General features: G+C 42.4%; 1 protein-coding gene across 4 annotated transcripts in view; it reads right to left on the reverse strand.

The window, feature by feature from the left end:
* Positions 1–26,852, reverse strand: part of kif26ab (kinesin family member 26Ab) — a 243,944-nt gene that overhangs the window by 20,034 nt on the left and 197,058 nt on the right. For 2 of the 4 annotated variants that reach the window (XM_060829218.1, XM_060829219.1), the window contains exon 12: positions 23,348–26,846. In XM_060829218.1, the coding sequence (XP_060685201.1) occupies positions 23,348–26,846 (3,499 nt within the window). Of the gene's footprint in view, positions 1–12,158; positions 12,243–17,875; positions 20,500–20,683; positions 20,929–23,347; positions 26,847–26,852 lie in introns of those variants that run through there. The other 2 variants (XM_060829220.1, XM_060829222.1) reach the window with 2 other exon arrangements.

The following is a 26,852-nucleotide window of genomic DNA, read 5'->3' on the forward strand; positions in this document are numbered from 1 at the left end:
TTCCTCCAAACTAAAGGAGTTGCCATGGGCACCCGCATGGGCCCCAGCTATGCCTGCCTCTTCGTAGGATATGTGGAACAGTCCATCTTCCGCAACTACACTGGCACCACCCCCCACCTTTTCCTCCGCTACATCGATGACTGTATCGGCGCTGCCTCGTGCTCCCACGAGGAGGTTGAACAGTTCATCAACTTTACTAACACCTTCCATCCCGACCTGAAATTCACCTGGACTGTCTCAGACTCCTCCCTCCCCTTCCTAGACCTTTCCATTTCTATCTCGGGCGACCGACTCAACACAGACATCTATTATAAACCGACTGACTCCCACAGCTACCTGGACTACACCTCCTCCCACCCTGCCCCCTGTAAAAACGCCATCCCATATTCCCAATTCCTTCGTCTCCGCCGCATCTGCCCCCAGGAGGACCAATTCCAACACCGCACAGCCCAGATGGCCTCCTTCTTCAAGGACCGCAGATTCCCCCCAGACGTGATCGACGATGCCCTCCACCGCATCTCCTCCACTTCCCGCTCCTCCGCCCTTGAGCCCCGCTCCTCCAACCGCCACCAAGACAGAACCCCACTGGTTCTCACCTACCACCCCACCAACCTGCGCATACAACGTATCATCCGCCGCCATTTCCGCCACCTCCAAACGGACCCCACCACCAAGGATATATTTCCCTCCACTCCCCTATCAGCGTTCCGCAAGGACCACTCCCTTCGTGACTCCCTTGTCAGATCCACACCCCCCACCAACCCAACCTCCACCCCCGGCACCTTCCCCTGCAACTGCAGGAAATGTAAAACTTGCGCCCACACCTCCACACTCACTTCCCTCCAAGGCCCCAAGGGATCCTTCCATATCTGCCACAAGTTCACCTGTACCTCCACACACATCATCTATTGCATCCGCTGCACCCGATGTGGCCTCCTCTATATTGGTGAGACAGGCCGCTTACTTGCGGAACGCTTCAGAGAACACCTCTGGGCCGCCCGAACCAACCAACCCAATCACCCCGTGGCGCAACACTTTAACTCCCCCTCCCACTCCACCGAGGACATGCAGGTCCTTGGACTCCTCCACCGGCAGAACACAACTACACGACGGCTGGAGGAGGAGCGCCTCATCTTCCGCCTGGGAACCCTCCAACCACAAGGTATGAATTCAGATTTCTCCAGCTTCCTCATTTCCCCTCCCCCCACCTTGTCTCAGTCGGTTCCCTCAACTCAGCACCGCCCTCCTAACCTGCAATCCTCTTCCTGACCTCTCCGCCCCCACCCCACTCCGGCCTATCACCCTCACCTTGACCTCCTTCCACCTATCCCACCTCCATCGCCCCTCCCCCTAGTCCCTCCTCCCTACCTTTTATCTCAGCCTGCTTGGCTCTCTCTCTCTTATTCCTGATGAAGGGCTTATGCTCGAAACGTCGAATTCTCTATTCCTGAGATGCTGCCTGGCCTGCTGTGCTTTGACCAGCAACACATTTGCAGCTGTGATCTCCAGCATCTGCAGACCTCATTTTTTACTTGATCTACTAAGTATCTTATGCATTTTCCATTTTCATTGAAACTATTTCATCAGTAAATAACTTGCTTCTTGTCACTGGAAGTGCATCAATCCACTTGGATTGCCTTTCTCCTTGTCTCCTTTACAGAAACAAATTTAAAGTGTGTGGAATTATACTATAAGTTGTCCACACTGGTGAAGTTTGCCATTTGGTCACCATTTTAGGGTCTGGGAGCAACAGGGCTCTAACAGTCCAAAAATAAAGACAGTATGGGTTTGGTGGGGAGTGTTTAAATCTTAAAAATCATATTCCAAACCCAAATCTACCAACAAACCCCCCACCCCCCACCCATTTCAGATTTAACTGATGTTGAAAACTGAGTGAGTAGCTAATCCACTGACAGAAAAGAGCCTGGTACTTCATCTCAGCTGTGATTTGGCTAGGTTTCATAGGCATCAAGAAAATGGGCAGTGACATTCAGTTTGGCACTTTGCTGAAACAGGAGGTGAATGACTTTGCACCTTCCTCCTAGATTTATTATGTCTGACTGAGCTAACAAGGCAGAGAACCTTAACCTCACTATTGACCATTGACCACAATCTTCTCAACCTCAAATCCACCTCACATGGCCTCCATTCCTCTCACTTGGATGCACAACCTCTTCTTGACCATGAGGCCTCTGATTCCCCTCTCTCTGGACCCCCATCCTTGCCTCTTTTTCCATCCCAACCTTCTCCCCAAGCTTGGGATTGACAGCCCAACCAATTTCTGCCCCTTTCCCCTACTGATTAAACTCAGGCACACCTACTTCCTCCCCGCCCTGAGCTCAACATCTCTCCAATCCCCCAGGATTATCTGCCTCCCCCTCCCAGGTTAACCAAACACTTTCCCCCCCCACACCCTCCAGAGTTAACCTTCGCTGCCATTGGCCTCAGCCTAAAGTTACCCCAGGGTAAAAACAATGACTGCAGATGCTAGAAACCAGATTCTGGATTAGTGGTGCTGGAAGAGCACAGCAGTTCAGGCAGCATCCAAGGAGCAGCGAAATCGACGTTTCAGACAAAAGCCCTTCACCAGGAATAAAGGCAGTGAGCCTGAAACGTGGAGAGATAAGCTAGAACCACTCCACCCTCTCCTCCCTGACCTATCACCTTCATCCCCTCCCCCATTCACCCATTGTACTCTATGCTACTCTCTCCCCACCCCCACCATCCCCAAGCTTATCTCTCCATGCTTCAGGCTCACTGCCTTTATTCCTAGTGAAGAGCTTTTGCCCAAAACATCGATTTCGCTGCACTTTGGATGCTGCCTGAACTGCTGTGCTCTTCCAGCACCACTAAAGTTACCACAGTATGTATTTGTCTTCATATTCCTCCTAAAGTATTAACATGTGTGCACCATTTTTCAACTGCCCTGAATGAATTGATCTGTTTTGAGCTAAACTATGTATTATTCTGTACAGTATTGAACAACTAGATTAAATACCAAAATAATTCTCTCAGGATTTGTAACAGCTGCTAAACAAAAGAATATTATCCAATGTGATTATTTTAAATCTATGTTCCTACAGAAATTGGTCAATATTTCCCTCCCTTCATCAGAATGTGTGAAATGTACCAAGTTAAACTTGAAGTTTCACAGTAGCATAGTAATAGAAGCAGGAGTAGGCCATTTGGCCCATTGAGCCTGCTCCGACATTCATTAAGATCATGGCTGATCTATCCATCATCTCAGTTTCTCCTACCTGCATTATCCCCATAACCCATAATTCCCCTACCATGCAAAAATCCATCCAACTGTGTCTTGAATATACTTAATGAAGCTACCTCAACTGCTTCCTTGGGCAGAGGATTCCACAGATTCATTACTCTCTGGGAGAAGCAGTTCCTTCTCATCTCTGTCCTAAATCTACTCCGCCTAATCGTGATGCCATGTCTCCGAGTCCTAATCTCAGCCACCAGTGGAAACAACTTTCCTGCCTCTAACTTATCTATCCCTCCATGCTCTCCTAAATTCAATCCTTCTAGCAATGAAAGCCAATATTTCATTTGCATTCCTGATTACCTGTTGCACCTGCAAATCAACTCTTAGCGATTTGTATTTGAGCACTCTTAGGTCCCTCTGCACAATGGCATGCTGCAATCTTTCACCATTTAAAGAATACTTTGACCTACTTTTTACTTACAAAGTGGATAACCTCACGTTTACCAGCATTGTACTCCATCTGCCAGCCCATTGCCCACTCACTTAACCTATCTAAATCTCTCTGCAGACCCTCCACATCCTCTGCACTGTCTGCCTTTCCACTCAAGTTAGTGTCATCAACCAATTTGGATACATTACACTTGGCCTCCTCTTCTAAATCATTTATTTATCACAAACATTTGTGAGTCAAACATTGACCCCTCTGGCACCACTGATCTCCAATCAGAGAAACACCCATTTATTCCAACTCTCTGATTTCTATTGGTTTGCCAGTCCTCTACCCATGCTAGTACATTCTCCGCAACTCCATGTATTCTTACCTTATGGATGAGTTTTTTATGTGGTCCCTTATAGAACGCCTTCTGGAAATCCAAGTATACAACGTCCAACTGTTCCCCTCCATCCACGTGCTTGTTACATACTCAAAGAACTTCAGTAAGTTTGTCAAACATGACCTTCCCTTCCTGAATCCATGCTGCATCTGCCTGATAGAGCCCTTTCCATCCAGACGTCTCAGAATTTCTTCTTAAATGATAGCCTCCAGCATTTCCCCAACTACAGATATTAAGCTAACTGCCCTATAGCTGCCTGCCTTTTGCCTACACCCTTTTTTAAACAGTGGTGTGACATTCGCTGTCTTCCAGTCCACTGGGACCTGCCCGGAGTCCACTGAATTTTGATAAATTACTACTAACGCATCCACTATAACTTCCGCCATTTCTATCAGCACCCTGGGATGCATTCCATCAGGACCAGGGGACTTATCTACCTTTAGGCCCTCAGGTTGGCTCAATTCCAACCCTAGGTAAAAACAAGGACTGCAGATGCTGGAAACCAGATTCAATATTAGAGTGGTGTTGGAAAAGCACAGCAGTTCAGGCAGCATCCAAGGAGCAGGAAAATTGACATTTCGGGCAAAAGCCCTTCATCAGGAATAGATGCAGAGTGCCTGTAGGGTGGAGAGATAAATGAGAGGAGGGTGGGGGTGGGGAGAAAGTAGCATAGAGTACAATAGGTGAGTGGAGAGGGGGATGGAGGTGATAGGTCAGAGAGGAGGGTGGGGGAAGGTAGCACAGAGTACAATGGGTGGATGTGGGTAGGGATGAAGGTGGTAGGTAAGAGAGGAGGGTGGAGTGGATTGGTGGAAAGGAAGATAGGCAGGTAGGACAAATCATGGGGACAGTGCTGAGCTGGAAGTTTGGAACTGGGGTGAGGTGGGGGAAGGGGAAATGAGGAAACTGGTGAAGTCCACATTGATGTCTTGGGGTTGAAATGTTCCGAGGCGGAATATGAGGCGTTCTTCCTCCAGGTGTCGGGTGGTGAGGGAGCAGGGGTGAAGAATGCCCAGGACCTCTATGTCCTTGGCTGTGTGGGAGGAGGAGTTGAAATGTTGGGCTACAGGGCAGTGTGGTTGATTGGTGCGGGTGTCCCTGAGATGTTCCCTAAAGTGCTCTGCTAGGAGGTGTCCGGTCTACCCAATGTAGAGGAGCCCACATCAGGAGCAACGGATACAATAAATGAGATTGGTAGGTGTGCAGGTAAAACATTGATGGATGTGGAAGGCTCCTTTGGGGCCTTGGATGGTGGTGAGGGATGAGGTGTGGGCGCAGGTTTTGCAATTCCTGCAGTGGCAGGGGAAGGTGCCAGGATGGGAGGGTGGGTTGTTGGGGGTCGTGGACCTGACCAGGTAGCCACGGAGGGAATGGTCTTTGCAAAGGTGGAAAGGGGTGGAGAGGGAAATATATCCGTGGTGGTGGGGTCCGTTTGGAGGTGGCAGAAATGTCATTGGATGATTTGGTTTATGTGAAGGTTGGTAGGGTGAAAGGTGAGCACCAGGGCGTTCTGTCCTTGTTACGGTTGGAGGGGTGGGGTCTGAGGGCAGAGATGCGGGATATGGACGAGATGTGTTGGAGGGCATCTTTAACCACATGGGAAGGGAAATTGCGGTCTCTAAAGAAGGAGGCGCATCTGGTGTGTTCTGTGGTGGAACTGGTCCTCCTGGGAGCAGATACGGCGGAGGCGGAGGAATTGGGAATACGGGATGGCATTTTTGTAGGAGATAGGGTGGGAAGAAATGTAATCCAGGTAGCTGTAAGTGTCGGTGGGTTTGTAAAAAATGTCGGTGTCAAATTGGTCGTCATTAATGGAGATGGAGAGGTCCAGGAAGGGGAGGGAGGTGTCAGAGATGGTCCAGGTAAATTTAAGCTGAAAATGTGTTGCTGGTTAAAGCACAGCAGGTTAGGCAGGAAATTCGACGTTTCGGGCCAGAGCCCTTTCCTGTTCCTAGGATGCTGCCTAACCTGCTGTGCTTTAACCAGCAACACATTTTCAGCTCTGATCTCCAGCATCTGCAGACCTCACTTTTTATAGGTAAATTTAAGGTCAGGGTGGAATGTGTTAGTAAAGTTGATGAATTGCTCAACCTCCTCACGGGAGCATGAGGTGGCGTCAATGCAGTCATCAATGTAGCGGAGGAAGAGGTGGGGAGCGGTGCAGATGTAACTATGGAAGATGGACTGTTCTACGTAGCCAACAAAGAGACATAGCTGGGACCCATATGGATGCCCATGGCTACCCCTTTGGTCTGGAGGAAGAGGGAGGATTCGAAGGAGAAATTGTTAAGGGTGAGGACCAGTTCAGCCAAACGAATGAGAGTGTGGGTGTAAGGGTACTGTTGGGGACATCGGGAGAGGAAGAAACGGAAGGCTTGGAGCCCCTGGTCATGGCGGATGGAGGTGTAGAGGGATTGGATATCCATACTACCCCTTTCGTGATAACTATTGAATTGAGGTCCTCACCTCCCATCGTATCCTTAACGTCATTCTTCGGCATGTTAGACACATCTTCCATTGTGAACACTGATACAAAACAGTTATTCAAGGCCTCAGCTGTTTCAGCATGACCCAAAATTAATTCCCTTTTTTCATCCTGCAAGGGACCTACGTCCACTTTAGGTACCCTTTCTGTTTTATATATTTATAAAAACTTTTCCGACTTGATTTTATATTCTTTGCTGGTTTGCATCCAGAATCTATTTTTCTTTTCTTTATTGTTTGATTTGAGGTTCTTTGTTGCTTTTTAAAGTCCTTGGCTATCCAAGGCTGGCTCCTCCTACCCTTGTTATTCTTGTTTTTGACTGGAACATACTTACCTTGAGCACTGTGAAAAATCTCTTTGAAAGTTCTCCACTGTTCCTCAACTGTTCCACCATATAACTTGTATTCCCAGTCTAATTTAACCAACTCCTTCCTCATCCCATTATAGTCTCCCTTGTTTAAGCATAACACCCTGGTTTTAGATGATACTATTTCACCCTCCATTTGTACCCCAAATTCGATCATACTGTGATCACTCTTTCTGAGAGGATCCTAACAATGAGATTATTAATTTTACCTGTCTCACTGCACAGGACCAGATCCAAGATTGCATGCTCCCTATTAGATTTGGTAACATGCTGTTCAAGAAAGTTATCATGGATGAGTTCTGTGAACTCCTCTTCAAGACTGCTTCTACTGACTTGATCTGACCAATCAATGTGCATTTTAAAGTCCCCCATGGCTATTACCATTCCATTCTTACATGTGTCAGATATTTCTTGATTGATTGCCTGTCCCACTGCAGCATTATAATTATAATTGGGTGGCCTATAGACTACTCCCATCAGTGACTTCTACCTATTACTATTCCTGATTTCCACTCAAATGGATTCAACATGTTGCTCCTTAGATCCTATATTGTCTCTCCCTATAGTCCTAATCTCATTTTTGATTATGAGCACAACCCCACCTCCCTTACCTTCCTAATTACCTGATACCTTGGATATTTAATTCCCAGTCATCACTACCCTGCAATCACGTTTCTGTAATGGCAACTAAATCATACTCCTCTCTGATTTGCACAAGTTCATCAACTTTGTTTTGAATACTATGGGCATTTAGATAAAGTGCCCCTTACACTTATTGTCCCTTTAGGATTTAGCAATTGCCCTGCCTTTTGCATGTTTAGATTAGATTACTTACAGTATGGAAACAGGGCCTTCCGCCCAACAAGTCCACACCGACCCGCCGAAGCGCAACCCACCCATCCCCCTACATTTACCTGTTACCTAACACTACGGGCAATTTAGCATGGCCAATTCACCTGACTCGCACATCTTTGGACTGTGGGAGGAAACCGGAGCCCACGGAGGAAACCCACGCAGACACAGGGAGAACGTGCAAACTCCACACAGTCAGTCGCCTGAGTCGGGAATTGAACCCGGGTCTCAGGCGCTGTGAGACAGCAGTGCTAACCACTGTGCCACCGTGCCGATCCTGTCACCCAATTTTATTTTTTTCTCTAACTTTTGATCCGCTCTCTGCATTGTTTCCTTCTGCCTTTCTGTCTGGACTCCCAGCCTCTTGTTGGAGCAGTCCTAAATTCTGATTTTAATCTCCAAGATGAGTATTGCTAATTAACACAACCGTACCTTGATCAGGTTAAATACTACAACAAACAAAAAGGAATGTTTTCCTCTTCCAGTCTTTTACATGCTGCCAAATTTTGAAAATTTAAGTTATTTGCGCACGCATAGTCTGAGGTGATCACCATGGACAAGATGGCTTAAGTGCCAGAAATGTAACAAACAGATCCACACAATACTCTTTGTCATTCCTTCTCAGCAACCACTAATAGATAGATTGAAAAGTGCAAAAAGGGCATGGTATATAATTAGCAGGCCATGGCATTTGACTTCATTTGTACAACTGTCTACTGTCAGCAGCTCAACCCATGGGGACTTACATTTAGAAGGGCAATTTGCATCTCACATTTCAGTTAATTTTTTTTAAGTTTTAAAGCATATAATGAGAGTTGACCTTCCTATAGGTGCACTGTCTGAATTGAGAAAATTTTACCATTAAAGGATTTGAATATTCTGAGCACTTGTAGGTGGGATTTTAATGTAGAAAGTCATTTTTAATAGTAATAGTAATTACATTGTCTTACAAGGAAGACAAGCATGCACATACAATAATATTTTATTTTATTTACTGTTTCTATTATTGTTGTTGTGAATATGTAAAGCTCAACCAGATATAAGTTTAATATCATGCACTAATTGAATCTGGTTGGTGTAGAATCTCTAATAATTAAATATTATCATTTGGTGCATCCAATTAATCCATAATTCAACAAATGAACTGGATGCTTATAATTTGAAAAGGTTTTCTAAGGTAACAGTACAATTCAGAAATCTGAAACATCAGCACTATTAATCAGAACATAATGTTTTAAGTTCAAATGTTGTAAAAGGAAATGCCAATCAACACGACCTTCTGTTTCTCTTTTGAAAATTTAGTTTGAAAATTAGAGTGGATGGAAAAATGTGTAACTTCCAGGTCAAGATAAATGTAGTACAGGGCAAAATTTAAAGTCATAGAATCATAAAATCATACAGGCCACAGAGCTTCTCCTGTGCTGTACTGTTCTTTATTCATTGTGTAGCATTTCTCACAGAAACCATTGAGAAAAGGGAACAATCAGGAAAATCTCCAGGGAATACTTATTTCATGTTCAAGATTGAGTCTAATGCTCTAATGATGAGGCTTATTAGGTTAATATAAATTAAGGAATTGTGGCATTAAATTTCTGATAAATAAACATGGATCATGTAATCTATTCTGCAGTCTGCCTGACAGCAAACTTGGGTGGATGGATTCTTCGAGATCAATGGATGGATCAGATAGTTTTACTGAAACCTAGGGCAGACAAGAGACATTGGCAGATATTTGCAGTGAGGAGGCATGGAGGTTCAACATTGTAAGTGCAAAGTTACTTCACAAACCCATGGGAGATCCTTGAAACAGCACAGATGTTGCCAGTTCAGGGATGGTCTGGGAAAAGGCCTCTTGTGCCAGAACTTTGTCAAAGATTTTCTATAAAGCACCAGAATAAAAAAAAGCCTTCCATTTCTTACCACTCTCTAGCCCACACATTCATAATGCCAATATATCTCTCTCCATGCCCTCCCACCATACGCTTCATACTCCACTTGCCCACCTTTGTCCTCTAGCCATCCCAATGCCCCTCACACTCTCCATGACAACCAAAATCCCTCTACTCACCCCCATGGTCCCTCAACCTTTATAGCCATTATGCCAACATTGTGAACTTAATCCAACCCATAACCCCTTACACCTTACAATCTTACATCTAGTATCAATTAGAGACACACCTCAGACCTTATGCTGAGATGAGGTGAAATAAAGCTATAGAATCATAGAGATGTACAGTATGGACCATTCGGTTGAACTTGTCCACGCCAACTAGATATCCAAATTAAACTAGTTCCATTTGTCAACTCTTAGCCTATATCCCTCTCAACCATTTCTATTCATATACCCATCCAGACAGCTTTTAAATGCTGTAAGTGTATCAGCCTCCACCACTTTCTCCAGCAGCTCATTCCAAATACACACCACTCTCTGCATAAAAAGGTTGCCCCTTACGTCCCTCTTAAATCCTTCCCCTCTCACCTTAAACCTATGCCCTGTACTTCTGGACTCCTCCACCCCAGGGAAAATACCTTGTCTATTACTTTATCCATGCACCTCATGACTTTACAAACTTCTATAAGGTCATCCTTCAGCCTCTGATGCTCCAAGGAAAACAGCCCCAGTCTATTCAGCCTCTCCCTGTAGCTCAAACCCTCCAAACTTGGCAAATTGTTTCTGAACTCTTTCAAATTTCACAACATCTTCCTATAGAATTGCACACAATATTCTAAAAGTAGCCTAACCAATGTCCTGGACAGCTGCAACATGACCTCCCAAATTCTGTATTCAGTGTTCTGACCAATAAAAGCCTCAAGTATTTATTGAAAAAAATCACCAGTTACAAAAACCTTTTTTTAAACTCACCATGTTAAACTTTTATTTATACCTTATTGGAACATGCATACAAATTAAATTCAAAAGGTTCTATAATCACTTGGAGAGTTATTCAAACTATGTAATTGTAGGCACCTGGCTGTGATAATATAAGGTTACACAATCTGTCATGCAGCATGGCAGATAGTGTAAAATTGAGAGCAGTAACTCACTTGTTATAATTTTTTTAAAAATATTTAAAAGGCAAAAATTTTAAATGTCTTGATGGTTTGTTAGTTCTTTTTGATATTCAGCGTGATCGTTGATTTTGACAGTTGACTTTGATCGTTTTTTTTGACAATTTCTTTTGACAGTTCAGCTTGACATTTGCTTCTAACAATGAAGGTAGTAGTTCAGTTTGATGGTTCCTTTTGACAGTTCAGCTTCACAGTTCCAATGTATTTATGCACTACGCACCATCTTACCAACTTTTTAAAATCCCAAATGGCAACTTTCTGCTCTCAAAGAAAATCTAACCGTTACCAAATGTTTCCCAGAATTATATCCAACAAAGTACCTGATCTCCAAAGGGATACCCTGGCTATCCAAGCAAATTCACAAAGATCAGTCTTGTTCCATTTGGTCTAATCCATGCATATCCTGTTTTACACAATAATATCAGACATGGGTGGAGGGATCTGCTGATTTATTTGGACAGATGACTTTGCAAAATGCACATGATATGATGAAGATGGCAGAGGAAGCCTTTTTGAGATCAGGTTATAGGTTTCTCTATAAATCAAGGGATATCACTGACAAGTAGCAGTCCAGTGGTCAGTCAAAAGGAAACCTTCTGAACTATGCAAGCTACCACAGCTACACACAGAAGGGAAATGGTTTCTAATTGAAGAGAGAATCTGTCTAGCCTGTACTGATTCAAGGACATTTACCCCAGGGGAAAAAGAATCATCAGAACAGACTTTACTACTGTTGATAGACTTAAGGAACTGTCTGAGAACTGAGGAACGCACCTGAAAATGTTCTCTTAAAGTTATTAGTCTACAAAACAGGTACAAGGGAACCCATTGGCAGCTGGGAACAATTGTGGACTGTTTATGAAAAGGACTGTAATTCTGTAGAGAGTGCAATGGGTGTTAAGTATAAAAGTGGAACATTACTTTCTGAGGTTTAAGGTGTAAGTTGTCTACAAAACAAAATTAGGATTCACTCAATAGCGCTTTCAGGCATTTTGTAAAATTAAATTTTATAATGTGAAATCTTCTTTCATCATTCCTTTAGCTGATAACTGGAAGTTAAGTCTCTTTTTAAAATGTATCCATTTCTGTGGAGATCAGAATATTAGTAACAGTTTTAGTTGGAAGAACAATCTTCTGTGACAAGCTGAGGGTTTAGCCCACGGAGTTTTCAAACTGGATGAACAGTCTAAGCAAGGCAACAGAACACTCTTCAACTGACATTTTGAGTTGAGGGCAGGAAATAGAAGTTGGAACTTCTGGGTTTGAAATCCACTGCAGGAAGAAATAGTCACTGAGCTGGGATTTTCATGGAGTTGAGATGCCCATAAGTTGGCATGGGGACCTGTTTCATGTCCAATAAACAGCTAGTTCTCAAAGCTGGTTCTCATGGCCTTCCAGCTCAAGAGAAGTGGAAGGTATCTGTAAAGGGGAAATAACCAAGAGGGAAATTTGACATGAACAAATATGCTCAGCAGCATTTTAAAATATCTAATAACTAAGCAGCCACTCCCCACCTTTGTGGAACATGGAGGTAGTGTGTGATGTGGTAGAGTGGAGGAGATCCTCGAACAGGATCTGCTTACACCTGGACACAATTAAACATGTGAGCCTACCTGAATCAGTGAATCCACCAAGCAGTTGAACAGCCCCAGATTGTGTTGTAAAACTACAGGCCTACTGTTTTTTTTTCAGGTGTCCTCTTTATAGGGCCTTCAACAAGGCTTTTAATAAATCTCATTGGTTCACTGCCTCATGGTGCAGGTAGCCCTCTGCACCCTGAAGCTGGCCTAAAATGGCTGACAACAGAAAGTCACCAAACTGGCACACCAACTGGTGCTGGTATTTCCATGCCTTCACCTGCCTCCAATCCTGAAAATGGTGGTGCCAAAAACCTCTGCCCTCTGTGGCTGGATCTGTGCACACAATCTTGAAAATTGCTTTAATACAGCAGATCACGATATATTGTTTGTAAACTTCATGTTCTCTCTTCATTTCCACTGAGAGAAAATTACTGGCAGCACAAACACTGGAAAATGTTAATGGAACCTCAAGTCCTCACAAAAATATTGAACCTTTAGACCTGGATTTTCTGCTTGGCAGTCATCCCACCACAAAGATGCCTCTAACCCTCACTAAACGTCTAGTTGCAGGGTAATTTGATTGCAGTATTGGAGATATCTCTGATCTTTGATGAGGAATTTCAACTGACTGGATCAGGCAGAACAGAAGAAGCAAAGGAATTTCTACTTGAAGTTATTCTTCTGGTCAAAATTTTTCTCACTGTTGATAGGGCTGAGAATTATTTAATTAGCTGAACAACATTGAAGGACATCTCCATGAATGACTAAACACTGAGACCTAACTAACTCTTTACATCCAGCATTAAGTCAGGTTAACTGCTGAAAAATAAGTTTAGGACAACAATTCTCTTGTTTAAAGTTGCTTTGCCCACAAACACGGGGACAATGTATTTTAGACAATCCATTGTGCTCCCATTGTGAAATGGAAGGGAGCAGGATATGCCTCTAAGCCTTGTCTCAGTTTTGCTGGAATGTTGGCAGACATTAAAAAAAATCTGGCCCCTGAACTTTTTAATTTAGTAACCTTTCAAAGGAAAAGTTGTATAAACAACACATTTGCAAAGTGTTGTATGTTTAAACAGATTGTTCTTATTAAAGCGGTTCATTTATTGTTCCAGAGATGGATAACCCTGCCCTTGTCACACACACTGGTTCACAAATACTACCCCAACTGGTTTTTAACTTCCAATTGACTCATATTTAGGTGTGATTTGGAGATGCCAGTGTTGTACGAAGTTAAAAATCACACAACACCAGGTTATAATCCAACAGGTTTAATTGGAAGCACTAGCTCTCAGAGCGTCACTCCTTCATCAGGTGGTAGTGGAGGGCTCAATCATAACACACAGAATTTATAGCAAAACTTTACAGTGTGATGTAACTGAAATTATACATTGAAAAATTGATTGTCTGTTAAACCTTTCATCTGTTAGGTGATTATTTAGGTGACTGGACTCGTGCTAATCTTGATTAATAATTGTTACTTTTGCCCACAATCCTTATTTCACAACTAGGCAAAAGTCAACTTTCCTACTCCTCAGATGCTGGCTGACCTGCTGTGCTTTTCCAGCACCACTCCACCTAGACCCTTATTTCAGAACACTGCCCAAAACAGTTGTGTGGCCACCAGTTGTATCTCCCCCATGTTTAGTTACATTTGTAACTCTCTCATATGATAAGTACAGATTACTGCTTATTTGTATGCCTACAATAAACAAAAATCCAATTCCTTAATTTATTCTCTAATCGCTTAATTCATTGACTTTAAACACAGCTAAAGCAAAATTATTTCCAAATCCTTTCATGTGCTGCCTCTACATCTCAATCACAGTAACCCAGTCTTCCCTCATTCCTTCTTCATCACCAATCCACTAATGCAAGCAAAGAATAGGAGAACAGATCTGCAGAAGAATTGGGAAAAAAGTTGACTTTGATACACAGGAAGCTGAATTCCCAATATGATTCTCTGTTTATCCATTGTAACTAAGACCCACAGATTCTCTGGACAAGAGGCATCACCTTTTCCAGATAAAAACAATGACTTCAGATGCTGGAAACCAGATTCTGGATCAGTGGTGCTGGAAGAGCACAGCAGTTCAGGCAGCATCCAACGAGCAGCGAAATCGACGTTTCGGGCAAAAGCCCTTCATCAGGAATAAAGGCAGTGAGCTGGAAGCGTGGAGAGATAAGCTAGAGGAGGGTGGGGTGGGGAGAGAGTAGCATAGAGTACAATGGGTGAGTGGGGGAGGAGATGAAGGTGATAGGTCAGGGAGGAGAGGGTGGAGTGGATAGGTGGAAAAGAAGATAGGCAGGTCAGACAAGTCCGGGCAAGTCATGGGGACAGTGCTGAACTGGAAGTTTGAAACTAGGATGAGGTGGGGGAGGGGGAAATGAGGAAGCTGTTGAAGTCCACATTGATGCCCTGGGGTTGAAGTGTTCCGAGGTGGAAGATGAGGCGTTCTTCCTCCAGACGTCTGGTGGTGAGGGAGCGGCGGTGAAGGAGGCCCAGGACCTCCAAGTCCTCGGCATTTCGTTGCTCGTGGATGCTGCCTGAACTGCTGTGCTCTTCCAGCACCACTGATCCAGCATCACCTTTTCCAGTCTTGCTATAGATCTTTGACTAAAATTAAGCAATTGAGCAGGACTACCTCCACAGAAATTCACAACAATGATTCTCTTGATATGAAATCTAGGTTTGCGGAGCCTAAAGGGATTTATTACATTCCAACTGAAGAAACTCATGATTAGTAATTAACTCATTGTTGTCTTCTTCATTGACCAGATATCATTTCTTGTATTTTTAAAAACTGTTGTCCTCAAAAAGTCTCCACTTGTCACATCATCTTCTTCAACACCACCCAATTTTAAACTTGCTTTGTTCCTCAAGTCCTTGAATATATTGTCCCATCTCAGCTCCATATTAAATTCTCACCAAACCATTTTTTCTGCATCTAAGCCTGTCAGCTTGCCTTCAATCCTTTCTCAGTGTAAATAATTTTGTTCAAACTCAGCTGAATGGGACTTGACTGGCAACGACTACATTTGCACATTATTACCAGCTCTGGTGAGCTACATTGACTTCACAGATCTCATGATTTGGGTTGCCGGCGTTTGACTGGGGTATACAAAGTTAAAAATCACAACACCAGGTTATAAGTCCAACAGGTTTAATTGGAAGCACACTAGCTTTTGGAGCGATTGGACCTGATGAAGGAGTGGCGCTCTGAAAGCTAATGTGCTTCAAATTAAACCTGTTGGACTATAACCTGGTGTTGTATGATTTTTAACTTTTCACAGATCTCACTATTGTCTTTAAACCCTTTTGTGACCTTACGTCACCCAAACTCTGAGGCTTCCTCAAGCCAAACACCTCATCTTGATCTCGTTCCATGTTGTGCATTTTTCCTTGTTTCAACCCATCATTAAGAATAAGACTTTCAACTTTTTGTCATTAATTACTGGAATTCCTTTTCCAAATTCATCTGTCTTGCTATTTATCTTTTAACCTTTATAAATCTTCTCAAATGACTTTCAATGGTGGTGACAGCTCCTTGTTTGCACATCATGGCCTGTTGTACATTCCTTTGTTTTAACCATCCTCCTGCCTATAAAACCATAACATTGCTTTTTTTCTTATTTTTGCATTAATTTAAATTGATGATGGTGCTTTGATATTAAAATTGGTTCATACAGAGCTCAATTTCTAGGAATTCAAAACTGCCAGATTAGATTGAACTAATTATAGCTATCCACCCTCTTCTACAGCTATTTATAAGGCAGTAGTCTCAGCAAAATGGAAAAGTAATTCCATAACTGACACTGAAAGAGTGAAAGTGACAGTTTCGATTGGTGGCTTCATGAATCAATCGTCAACAAAGGTAACAGTGGAACGTAAGGTTAAACTTTGGCTTCATCTCTGTGGAAAAAATGATTGTCCATTGCTGTTTTGAGTTGGGAAGAGTCAGTGAGCAGGATACCACAAGGGACTTCAAAGTCAGTGATAATGAAAACAGATGCAGGAAGGCAGTGATTTAATGCAATAATGGAAAAGTTGGAGTTTGACACAGTTTTTAAAAGACAAGACAGTAACAGAGAGATGAGGAAGGAAAATCCTGATAGATGGAAAAGATTAAGGTTCTGCTGTCAACAAAAGACTGAAGGAGGTAGAGTTGGCAGGGGAAGGCAGTAGTGTGGGATGTGCAACAGTCCAGAGTCCAAGGTATTGAATTTATGAGGACAAAAGTAGGTAACAGGCTAGAAGAGATTGCAAAAACCAAGCAGCGCAAGACTGTGGAGGGAAAAAGAATGAACATGCAAAACCATGGAGGGTTTAATGATAAGGTCATAAACATTAAGTTGTCTTCTCAGATGGCAACCCCTAAGTCAGTGAGAAAGAACTACTGACTGACTGGAAACAGGACATGTTGCAACATTTAGATCAGCTGAGATGTATTGTGAGTAGAGAAAGGATGGCAGAGTCCTGCAGTAGACCAGACTGGAATCCAAGAAAATGGGTATGTGGATTTCAGTAAAATTCTTTAATAAACCAATCTTCAATTATTTCCACTTCCCCTGACCTATGGGGCAGCTCACGATGAAATTTAATGACAGACTGATCGATTGTTAGTGGTATTCTTTGAAGCATATGTGAGTGATAATGCACCTGGCGATAAATTCTAACACTCATCTAAACCAGGTAATGTTAAAATTTTAAAGTATTGTTTAGCAGTCGGAAATTCAATTCACATTTCATCTATCACTTTAACAGGATGGTTAAAATTTTAAAGATGCTTGAGGAAAAGGAGCAATTAAGCTAATTATTGGGAAATGGAATCAATTACTTTAGCCAGGCAATCATTATGTGGCTGATCTACCTGGATGGTTTAGTCACACTCAAGTAAGTCTTAATTTAACACCAGTCACTGAGATGCCATGATATCTAATTATTCAAAATGCAGCAGCATTGAAAACAGGCAACTCTGATGTAATGAAGTGTGAGCAGCCATCATTCATCCAAACACGTGATTGATAGACATCTTTTCTATGCTTCACGTGATGAATGTTACAAAATTGTATTGCTCTGGATGCACATCCATAGTATAGATTGTAGATTGTGGTACTGTGCTTTTTCTACTGGTGGCAGGGAAGATATCTTCCACCAGTAAAATAAGATTTTCAAGAGCCTGGGAGAAATTGTGCCAAATTGATTGAGAAATTGTTTTCATTCCACATCTGTTGAAGGAATCAATCTCAGTGTGCATATAAGACTAGTTTAGAGAATGAATAGAAAGTGGAGAGAGACTTTAAAATAAACACAGGAAGCATAATTGAGTAGAATAGGCCTACTTTATTGTAGAGCTAGAAAAATATTACAAATGAATAAGTTATTACTCATTATAAAAGTAGAATACATTTAATTGTAGTTATCCTCATTACTTTTAGATTGTACAACTGTATAAATGATATGGACATGACACAAATAAGTGCAATTCCTACCAGTACATCATGTCTCTCAGTAAAAATATTTAAAGTAAAGCAACAGTTTTGCCCCCATATCAAAAACAACCAGCTCATGGTTTCTTGTTCATATTTTTAATGTCAATAAAATTAGCTGGTAGGGTTTTGAATGTCATGTCCATTGAATGGTGTTCCACCATTTAAATATTTATTGGTCCCATGGAAAGGTTTCAGTTTTCTCTAAAAACTGAGTGACTGCACCTCAAACATAAAGGAGGGTTACTAGTATTACAGCAATCGATTAACAAGAGAACCCATATGCTCTATTAACTCTGGCCAAACTAAATATTTCCACATTAATCACAGCAATATACAATGTGTGCCTTAGATGACACTCTTTGACAAGTAAAATAGCCCAATTCAGCAGCCAAATGCTGTTCCCAGCATTTCATCTTGCTATCTTCAAATCAGGCAATCATCTATTATTTTTAATCAACCTGTACCAGTTCCTGTTCCTACTCTAGGACAGTCAGAACTTAAACTCAGTTTTTCTGCTCCAGAGATAAGCACACAGCCACTGCATCACAATTTCCCTAATGACAAGCAATCATCTAAATCATTCAAAAACACTAACCAGTTTACCATTTTCATTACACTTAATTATTAAGTTGCTGCTAGCCACATGTCATGTACTCCATCTACTTTGGGTACTAACAGGTGTTCATTGGGTAGCTCACACCTCATTAAGTTGCAATTCCCTTCGATACTTAATCTCTTCTAAATGGTGTTGGGTTACTGCTTGCACTGCTCAGCACTGACTACAATAATAAACATGTTCAAAAAGTAAATAGCACCTCATTAAGATCCAATTACTTTGTGTGCTTAATCCTCTCTAAATAGTGTGGGGTTACAGCTTCGATACTGAATTGCTACAGTCTTTGTTTAGTAATGTCATATCTTTAGTCTATCCAATGCAGAGAAGGACAAAGCCAAACTGTTAATACACTGGAACATGACATGGTTAATTAATTCTTCTTACGTTTTTTCACATGAGGAACTGAGGCACCTCCAGCTGAATCAGTGTTGGGTCAGATAATAAGAATTGTAGAATCCCTATAGTGTGGAAGCAGGCAATTTAGCCCATTGACTCCACAGCAACCCTCCAAAGAGGATCCCACCATAGTCTCTCTTCTCCGCCCCCCATCTCCCCATCTTATGTCTGTTATCCTGCATTTCCCATACCTAATCCACCTATCCTGGGCATCACTGGATACTTTGGAGCATTCTAGCATGGACAATTCACCTAACCTGCACATCTTTGGACTATTGGAGGAAACCAGAGCACTTGGAGAAAACCCACACAGACACAGGGAGAATGTGCAAGCTCCATACAGACAGTCACCCAAGGGTGGAATTTAACCCAGGTCCCTGGCACCATGAGATAGCAATGCTAACCACTCTGCCACTGCGCCACCCAATTTCAAAAGTTAGAACCAAAAGAATTGAAAAATGTATCCACTCAACTCCAAATCATGGATGTCATTAGGCAAGTATTCTGGAGACCTAAGCTATGCTCCAGAAATGGGTTCAAATCTCACCAAGGCAGCTGGTCGAATTTAAGTTCAATCATTAAGTCCAGATTTAAAAATCTCGTCTCAGTAACAGTGACCATGTTATTTTCAATTGTAAAAAAAAGGGAAAGAAATCCACTATCCTGACCCAAGTGTGGCCTATCTTATTCCAGAACCACAGCAACATCATACCCTTTCAGTGCTCTCAAGGGTGAATGGGGATGGGCAATAAAAGCTACTTCATTGGTAAGGTCCATAATTCATGAAAGATTGTTAAAACGTCCCTATTCTTGATGAATAGTTTTCAAACAGCGCCATTCCAGGAGGGGTCTTTGAGCAGTAGTATATATTGGAAACTTCTTGACAAACATTGCACATGATTTTCAATTATTCCTTTAATGGTTGGTAAATCATGACTAGCACATTCCTGACAGGTGAGGTACACAGCGGACAGTGCAAATTATTTAACAGAATCTCTACAGTGTGGTAGCAGGCCATTCAGCCCATCCAGTCCACAATGACCCTCTGACTCAGGCACATACCCCTAATCTATCCCTATAACCCTACATTTCCTATGGCTAACCCACCTAGCCTGCACATCCCTGGACACTATGGATAATTTTGCATGGCCAATTCACCTAACCTGCACATCTTTGGACTGTAGCAAGAAACCGGAGCACCTGGAGGAAACCCACGCAGGTCAAGGGAGAATGTGTAATGTGCAAACTTCACACAGTCACCAGAAGGTGAAATTGAACTTGACTCCCTGGCACTACGAGGCAGCAGTGCTCAGCCCCCATGTTGCCCCCATATATTTCAATGCTGACTGATGGTTAATGGGCTAGATTTGCAACTTGCTGTTGTATTGTAAGATTGTAACAGCCAATGAGCTCCCTTATAATAACCACCATAAAACCTTTATTTTCATTGAAGTACACTCAGGTGAATAGCTGAAATTCGGTCCCAATGACTCCTTCACAGTTATGAATTCCTTGCTGTCGGGTAGAGTCTGGGAAGGACAAATTCTTTTGCATTAAATAGTGTATAAATTGAAGAACAGCAACTCCTCTGTGGAGACAAAAGGGACAAGATACAAAACATTACTTATATGCAAATATCCTTTGAACTGAAGTAGTTCAAACACAGGTGAAGTGCAACATCTTTTTGCAAATTTAGAAACAACATTAAACATTGTTCTTGATAAATATAAATGCACACAATTGTGTAGGAGAAATAATAATTCAAAACTCACCAGATTGTCTGGTGCTCCAAGATTGGTACTTTCCCTTTAGAATGATTTTGAAGATTGTTGTGTCTCTTCCATTTCTTCTGGAGCATAGCACCTCAACAGTGTTCTTTCAACCTTTGAACAATTTTTTCTCACAAGCCTTTTGAGGTCACTGATTCGCTTATGACAAGGTTGCGGTGTTGCCAACTTTTCAGTGGATATTGGGACTGAAGTGACTGCTCCAAAGAAAGCATCTTGATGTTTGTAAACTATTGATGAGAATAATAACTCTCTTGGTGAAACATGGCCATTGCTGTCTCCTGCTGAACTCCACTCTGCATAATCAGCATCAACTTATGATGTTACTTTTATTTTGCATTCATTATATAATATATTAATGAGGTTATCAACTGGTTTCTGATAGGGATTTCAAGTGACTATTAGCAGTAAATTAGGCACAGACTTTCAAGAATTGGTTGCCCACAATCATGGAAAATAAATGTGGCTATTATTACCACAACAATAGCATATCTACTCTATGTGAGGTTCTCTCATAAGCAATGTTGAGGTGACCTGGTACATATAGTTCCATCCGTCTACATGGATGTATTCCTGACCCAGTACACTGGTTTCTGTTCCATTCAAAATGCTTATTGGTGCCTTGCTGCCACATGCATTCTTGTAAAGTCTTGACTCAATGTACAAAATAAACTCTGTTGCTGCCATTTACTCATAAAGTGTTTCTAAAAACATTTCTCCTAAAAAAAATGTAAATTTGCTCTGAAGCTCTTAGTAACAGTGATTGCCAAAGATGCAGAGGTATCCCTCACACCTATCATTACCAAGTCATAATATTCCCCCTCAAACAGGTGCAGCCATATTTAATCCTCAATTTAATCAAAATTTCCAATGGACATAATAAGGGTTAAGAACAAGAGGTCACTCAGCAACAAACCAAATTCTGATCTTGCCCATTCACAATATTTTATGTTTCTGCTCTCAGAGCTATAGATTTTGTAGTTCACTTGAGAGATAGCTACTTGTTGACAATTAATTATCCAGCTAAGACTCACTGTGAAGATTTGAAAATGAATGCTGATGCTTGGCATAATACTGGCATGCTTGAAACTCCAAACCAGATGCCTTTGACAAGAATTTATGCCAAGGAGTGATGTGCGGATGAATTGAGAGACACTGAATTTCTGAAGGAAAGCCAGGAATGGGAAAACCAGCTGCCCCGTGGGTAACAATAGGCTGGAGGCAGGATTTCCAGCCTTCAGCAACAGCTGTGCAGTTTAGTCACTCTACTTAATGATGGGTATTCTTGCACTGTAAATCCAGGGAAGATTCACCAGGCTGATTCCTGGGATGAGAGATTATTTGTACCAGAAAAGGTTAAGCAAGTATACCTACATTCTTTGGAATTTGGAAGACTGAAAAGTCATTTTATTGAAACATAAAAGATTCTGAGGTATTTTGACAGGGTAGGTACCAAGATAGTATTTCCCATTGTACAGGAAACATGAAGAACTAAGAATACACAGTTTTAAAATAAAGGGTCTCCTACTGAAGATGAAAAGGGTAATTTCTGTTTGGAATTACCTTGCCACAGCAAATCCTGGAGGTTGGGGCATTAAATACATTCAAGGCTGAGTTAGTGAGAATTTTGATTTATAAAGGACCAAGAATCATATGAATACCAACAAAATACAGTTAAAGTCATGCTCAGAGCATCTACGCTAGAGTAAAATCAAGGAGCCAATTGGACTAATCCTGCTTTTGTTGCTTACGTTACATTCTTCGACAGGTGCCAGCCAATGAGCAACAGGCACGTCCAACCCTGGATCAGGATTTAGGTAAATATACGGGGACCTTGCTGAATGCCAAGTTTAAAGGCCACAAAGAGAAGATAGGGGATTGGGAGGCAAAGGCAGGAGGACAGCACCTCCAATACCCTCAAGAGATCATTAAAGTGGGAGCTTCTCCACGTCCCTCCAGACACCAACATATGCAGAACAACCTGCCAGGCTGAGTAAAGGCACTGGTCTTTCCCACTGTGTATTCAATTCCAGAGGCACCACAGGCATTAATTACCCAAATAAAGATCTCAATTGGCCCACTGCTAGGCAGGTGACACCATGTCACCCCAGCCACTGGGACATTTGTGGTGGGGACAGGGATGGGCAGGTGGATAGTGGGCAGGCCATCCATTGGATTTAACAAGACCCTCTCTTCACTGAGGGGGCGGCGGGGGGGGTTGGGGATAGAGGGTAAAATGCAGCCATAGACTGAGGCTTACAAATAACTGGCAAAAGGTTTTCACTTTATGTAATTCAATTTCTAGTGAATAGTTGATAGTCAGATTCATGGGAAGATGAATAACTAGTATCAGTTCCATTTGTGGTTACCAAGAAAGTAAATTATTATATATACACCTTGAGTCATGCTTAGGACATAGTGACACTTGTAAATATTACACAGAAGATGATCAGGCAATATACCTTCACACAAAAGCTTCACTTTTCATTTTTCTTTGTAAGAGTGATTAGAGCTGGAAAATAAGTGCTGATGCCCAGATCCCATGAATAAATAAAAAATATTTAATGTCATTTCTCCTCAGATATGTTCTCGCATTTTCTTCCTCAAAAATTGGAGCCAAATACTATAATAAATAAATTTCTAGCTTACCAGCCGTCCGTTTTTTGGGGGACTTTGAACTTCTGTTACGACCAGATGAAGACATTCCACTTTCACTCATGGAATCATGTGCAGATGATGCGCTCCCTGTAGCTTCACTGTCACGTATCATACTTTCATAGCCACTGCTGCCACCACTATGATAAAAAAGAGCTGTTCTTCCCATGGCTGGAGGCAGCTCTCCACTAAGAACACTGCTGTTGTCACTACCATGCCCGCTGCTGTAGCGTTGAGGTCTCCTTGGTGCAGTTATTTTACTGTATGGAGAAGGCAAGACTGGAATCTGTGATATTTCATCACTGAGGTTGACCCCACTGTCATTCCCACTGTCAGAGTCAGTGGATCCTCTCAAGTGGCCCACTTTACTGGAGGATGCCCCAGAAGCTAGTTCAGAGACACGACTGTTTGCTGCCCTGACGGCTTGCTTTGTTCCCATGATAGTCCCTTTACCAGGTTTGCACGTTGTTACCTGTGTTGAACGAGGTATTGTTTTTCCATTTGATGGCACACTGGAACTTCGACCCATTGATTGGGTTAATGATTTAACCGATGTGCTTAACCCTTTCACACCACTTGTAGAAAGGCTTCGGCATTTATTTCCTGACACCATCACCTTATTAGTGGAAGTACTTTTGGTTTGATTGGATTTCCCAGTAACAGGGACAACAGGAACGGTCGGAGTGGACATTACTGGAGCTGATGGTGACACACCAAGCCTCGGTACTGATCGGCCTGCTCTACTGTTGTTGACGAGGTGGCCACTTTCCTTAGACATGCTGTGTTTGGATCCAACTGATGTAAGACTATCACATCTCTCAAGTGATTGCAGACTCCCACAGCGATGCACAGACTCAGGTTTAGGCATTCGGGATTTTGAGCTTGAAATGTTTTTAACAAACATGTGGTCAGACTTTATGTTTGTTGATCTGCTGTTGTTACCTTCAACTATACAAGAAGCAACATTTAGTCTTCCATCTATTTCATCCTCTAATTTTGATGGTGATACATTAAGTACTTCTGGGCTGGTACATTTTTGAGCATTAGTTTGTGGAGTAACTCTGTTTCTTTGCTCTAGACTGGATTTACGGACTGGGGGAGCAGGAGGTATCCCATTGAGCCTTGGTAGCAAGCTTGTTTTGGGCACTGAAGTTTTCTTGCATGAAGCTGATTTTAAGCTGCTTGTCACTGAAGCAAAATCTGGTTGGTCTTTGGGTATAGCTCCAGTATTAACACTGGTGTGCATTATTGGCATTGTAGCGACCATTGCATTTCCTTTTTTCACTTGTGATACCTTAGCTGGTACATCATTTTTTCTTGCATTTGCACCAATGGCATTGTTGAATCCATCAGATTTATTCACCATTTCACATCCATAAACAACCCGCTGTGTACAGGAAGCAGGTGTATGAGACTTGTTAAGCCGAGGAATAGTTCCAGTATTATGGGGTGTTTTCATTTGCTGTTTGATTTGACTGTGAGAAGCAGATTTGGGAGCAAACTTGACAGAAAGTGCTTGATCCTCAGCTTTTGGCTCTGAGTGGCTATTTGTGCGTTGTAACCAAGGATCCTCAGACTCGATTTCTTGCTGTAGAGTATCTCCACAATCTACTGTGCTACCACTATGGTTCACAGATGAGGTAGATTTCATTTTCCTGGGAAGACTAGAGTAGCAAATAGGATCTTCAGAAATTACTGGGACATGACGATGCACTGGGGTGCTGGTTTTAGTTGCTGATGAATCATTACTGCCAATCACAACTTTGCCAGACACCACTTTGGATAAACTTAAGGCACTGGAACCTTTGTCGGTGTTGATGACAGGTTTGATTGAACCAGTGCTTTTGTTAGCTTCTTCAGAGTAACAGAAGCTATCAGTCAAGTTGCTGTTTTGAGCCTGCATCAGTGGTGCACACATGTCTTGCAGCATGTCAGATGAGTCCAAATTAAAAGGCCCCAGAGTGTTCTCACCATAACTGTAACAAGACTGCACAATGAAAGTGTCAGAGGGTTGAGCCCCATCACTTTCTACAGCACAGATGCTTAATTCACTGAGCCAGGAACTAATTGATGATCGTCTGCTACTGTTGCAAAAAGAATCATCTGCAAGTGGCACAACGTTGTCCATGTTTGCTCCAGCAGTGGTTGCCGGTGAGGTATAAGCTTCAAAGTCATCATTTATGCTACTAATAATGCTGACAGGCCGTGAGCCTGAGGCCAAGGCCTGAAGTGAGCAATCACTATTAAAGCTAATAATGCTAGCAGGTCGACCACTTTCCAAAATTCCTTCAAATGACAGTTCTTCTACAACAGTAAATACCAGCTCATCTTCGCCATTCAGTTCCACAGGCTGCTGCAAAGTCACAGTAGTAGTCAACATGTCTCGGTCAATACAATCATTCCTGAATGCTGACCTTATACAATTTGCATCTGATCCAGTGGATTGTTTGTATTTGCTTTTGCAATGTGCAGCAGCACCTCCACTTACAATGGAATCTGATTTATTTGTTACCTGATCGCTCATTCCTACTGGAGGAGTTCTTATCACACTGCCACTACTAGATTTAGAGCAATCGATTTTTCTATCTTTTGTTTGGGGAGGTGGTGGTGCAGGGCTTGGCAACGGCCTTCTATTGAAAAACAACTTTTCCCTCACGGCAGGCGCAGGCGTAGTCTGGGCCGGCTTGTGTGCTTTCGGGCTGTTGGATTTGGGCACTTTTGTGGAAGCTGTGATTGTCTCCTTCACTCCATCCATTCCAGTGTTACCACTTAATTCCATTAAACTTCCTTCAGCTTTGGTTTGCACTTTTGAATGTTCAATTGTTATCGAGTGAGAAGGGCTCTTCACTGGAGATCCATTATGCTGCTGAACTGGTAACGGAGCATGCAAGCTCTGACCCTTTTTAGGAGACACCATTTCTATTGGAGAATGTTTTCCATAGGGATGTGGAGAAGGTACCGGTACCTTTTCTGTTGCCGGGCCAGATTGTGCTGTTTCGAGTGATGTTAGACATTGCACATTCTCCATCCTCATAGGGGTTGGATTATTACTACAGATGAAAAGTCCTTGCTCACAGGAAAACTGGATGGGTTCCTCACTTCCATCAATGCACTCTAATCTTTCCTGCAGTTCAGCAAAAGTGTTACATTTAAAATAGTCTCTTTCAGTCCTCTTACCAACAATCATAGTTTCCTTGCTTTTCTTGGGGTCTTGCTTCTTGTTAAGAGAAGGGATTATGGGGACAAACTCCGGTGGTCCCTCATTATCTGTTAGCTCTCGATCAGACAGTGCTGCACCATTAGGACCAACATAAATAACTGTATCGCATGATTGCTCACTGCTTGATGAATAATCTGGATCACTGGGTATTCCTAATACAGGAAGATTTGAATCAAGAGCTGTGGTTCTTGAGTGAAAGGGTCTTAAATTAGGTGGTCTTCGAATCCGGCCTTCTTCACAAGAACTCTCTCCACCTGAAGAACTTGAGGCGTACTAGTT

The sequence above is a fragment of the Hemiscyllium ocellatum genome, chromosome 8 (assembly GCF_020745735.1).
Source record: "Hemiscyllium ocellatum isolate sHemOce1 chromosome 8, sHemOce1.pat.X.cur, whole genome shotgun sequence".
NCBI classification, from domain to species: Eukaryota; Metazoa; Chordata; class Chondrichthyes; order Orectolobiformes; family Hemiscylliidae; genus Hemiscyllium; species Hemiscyllium ocellatum.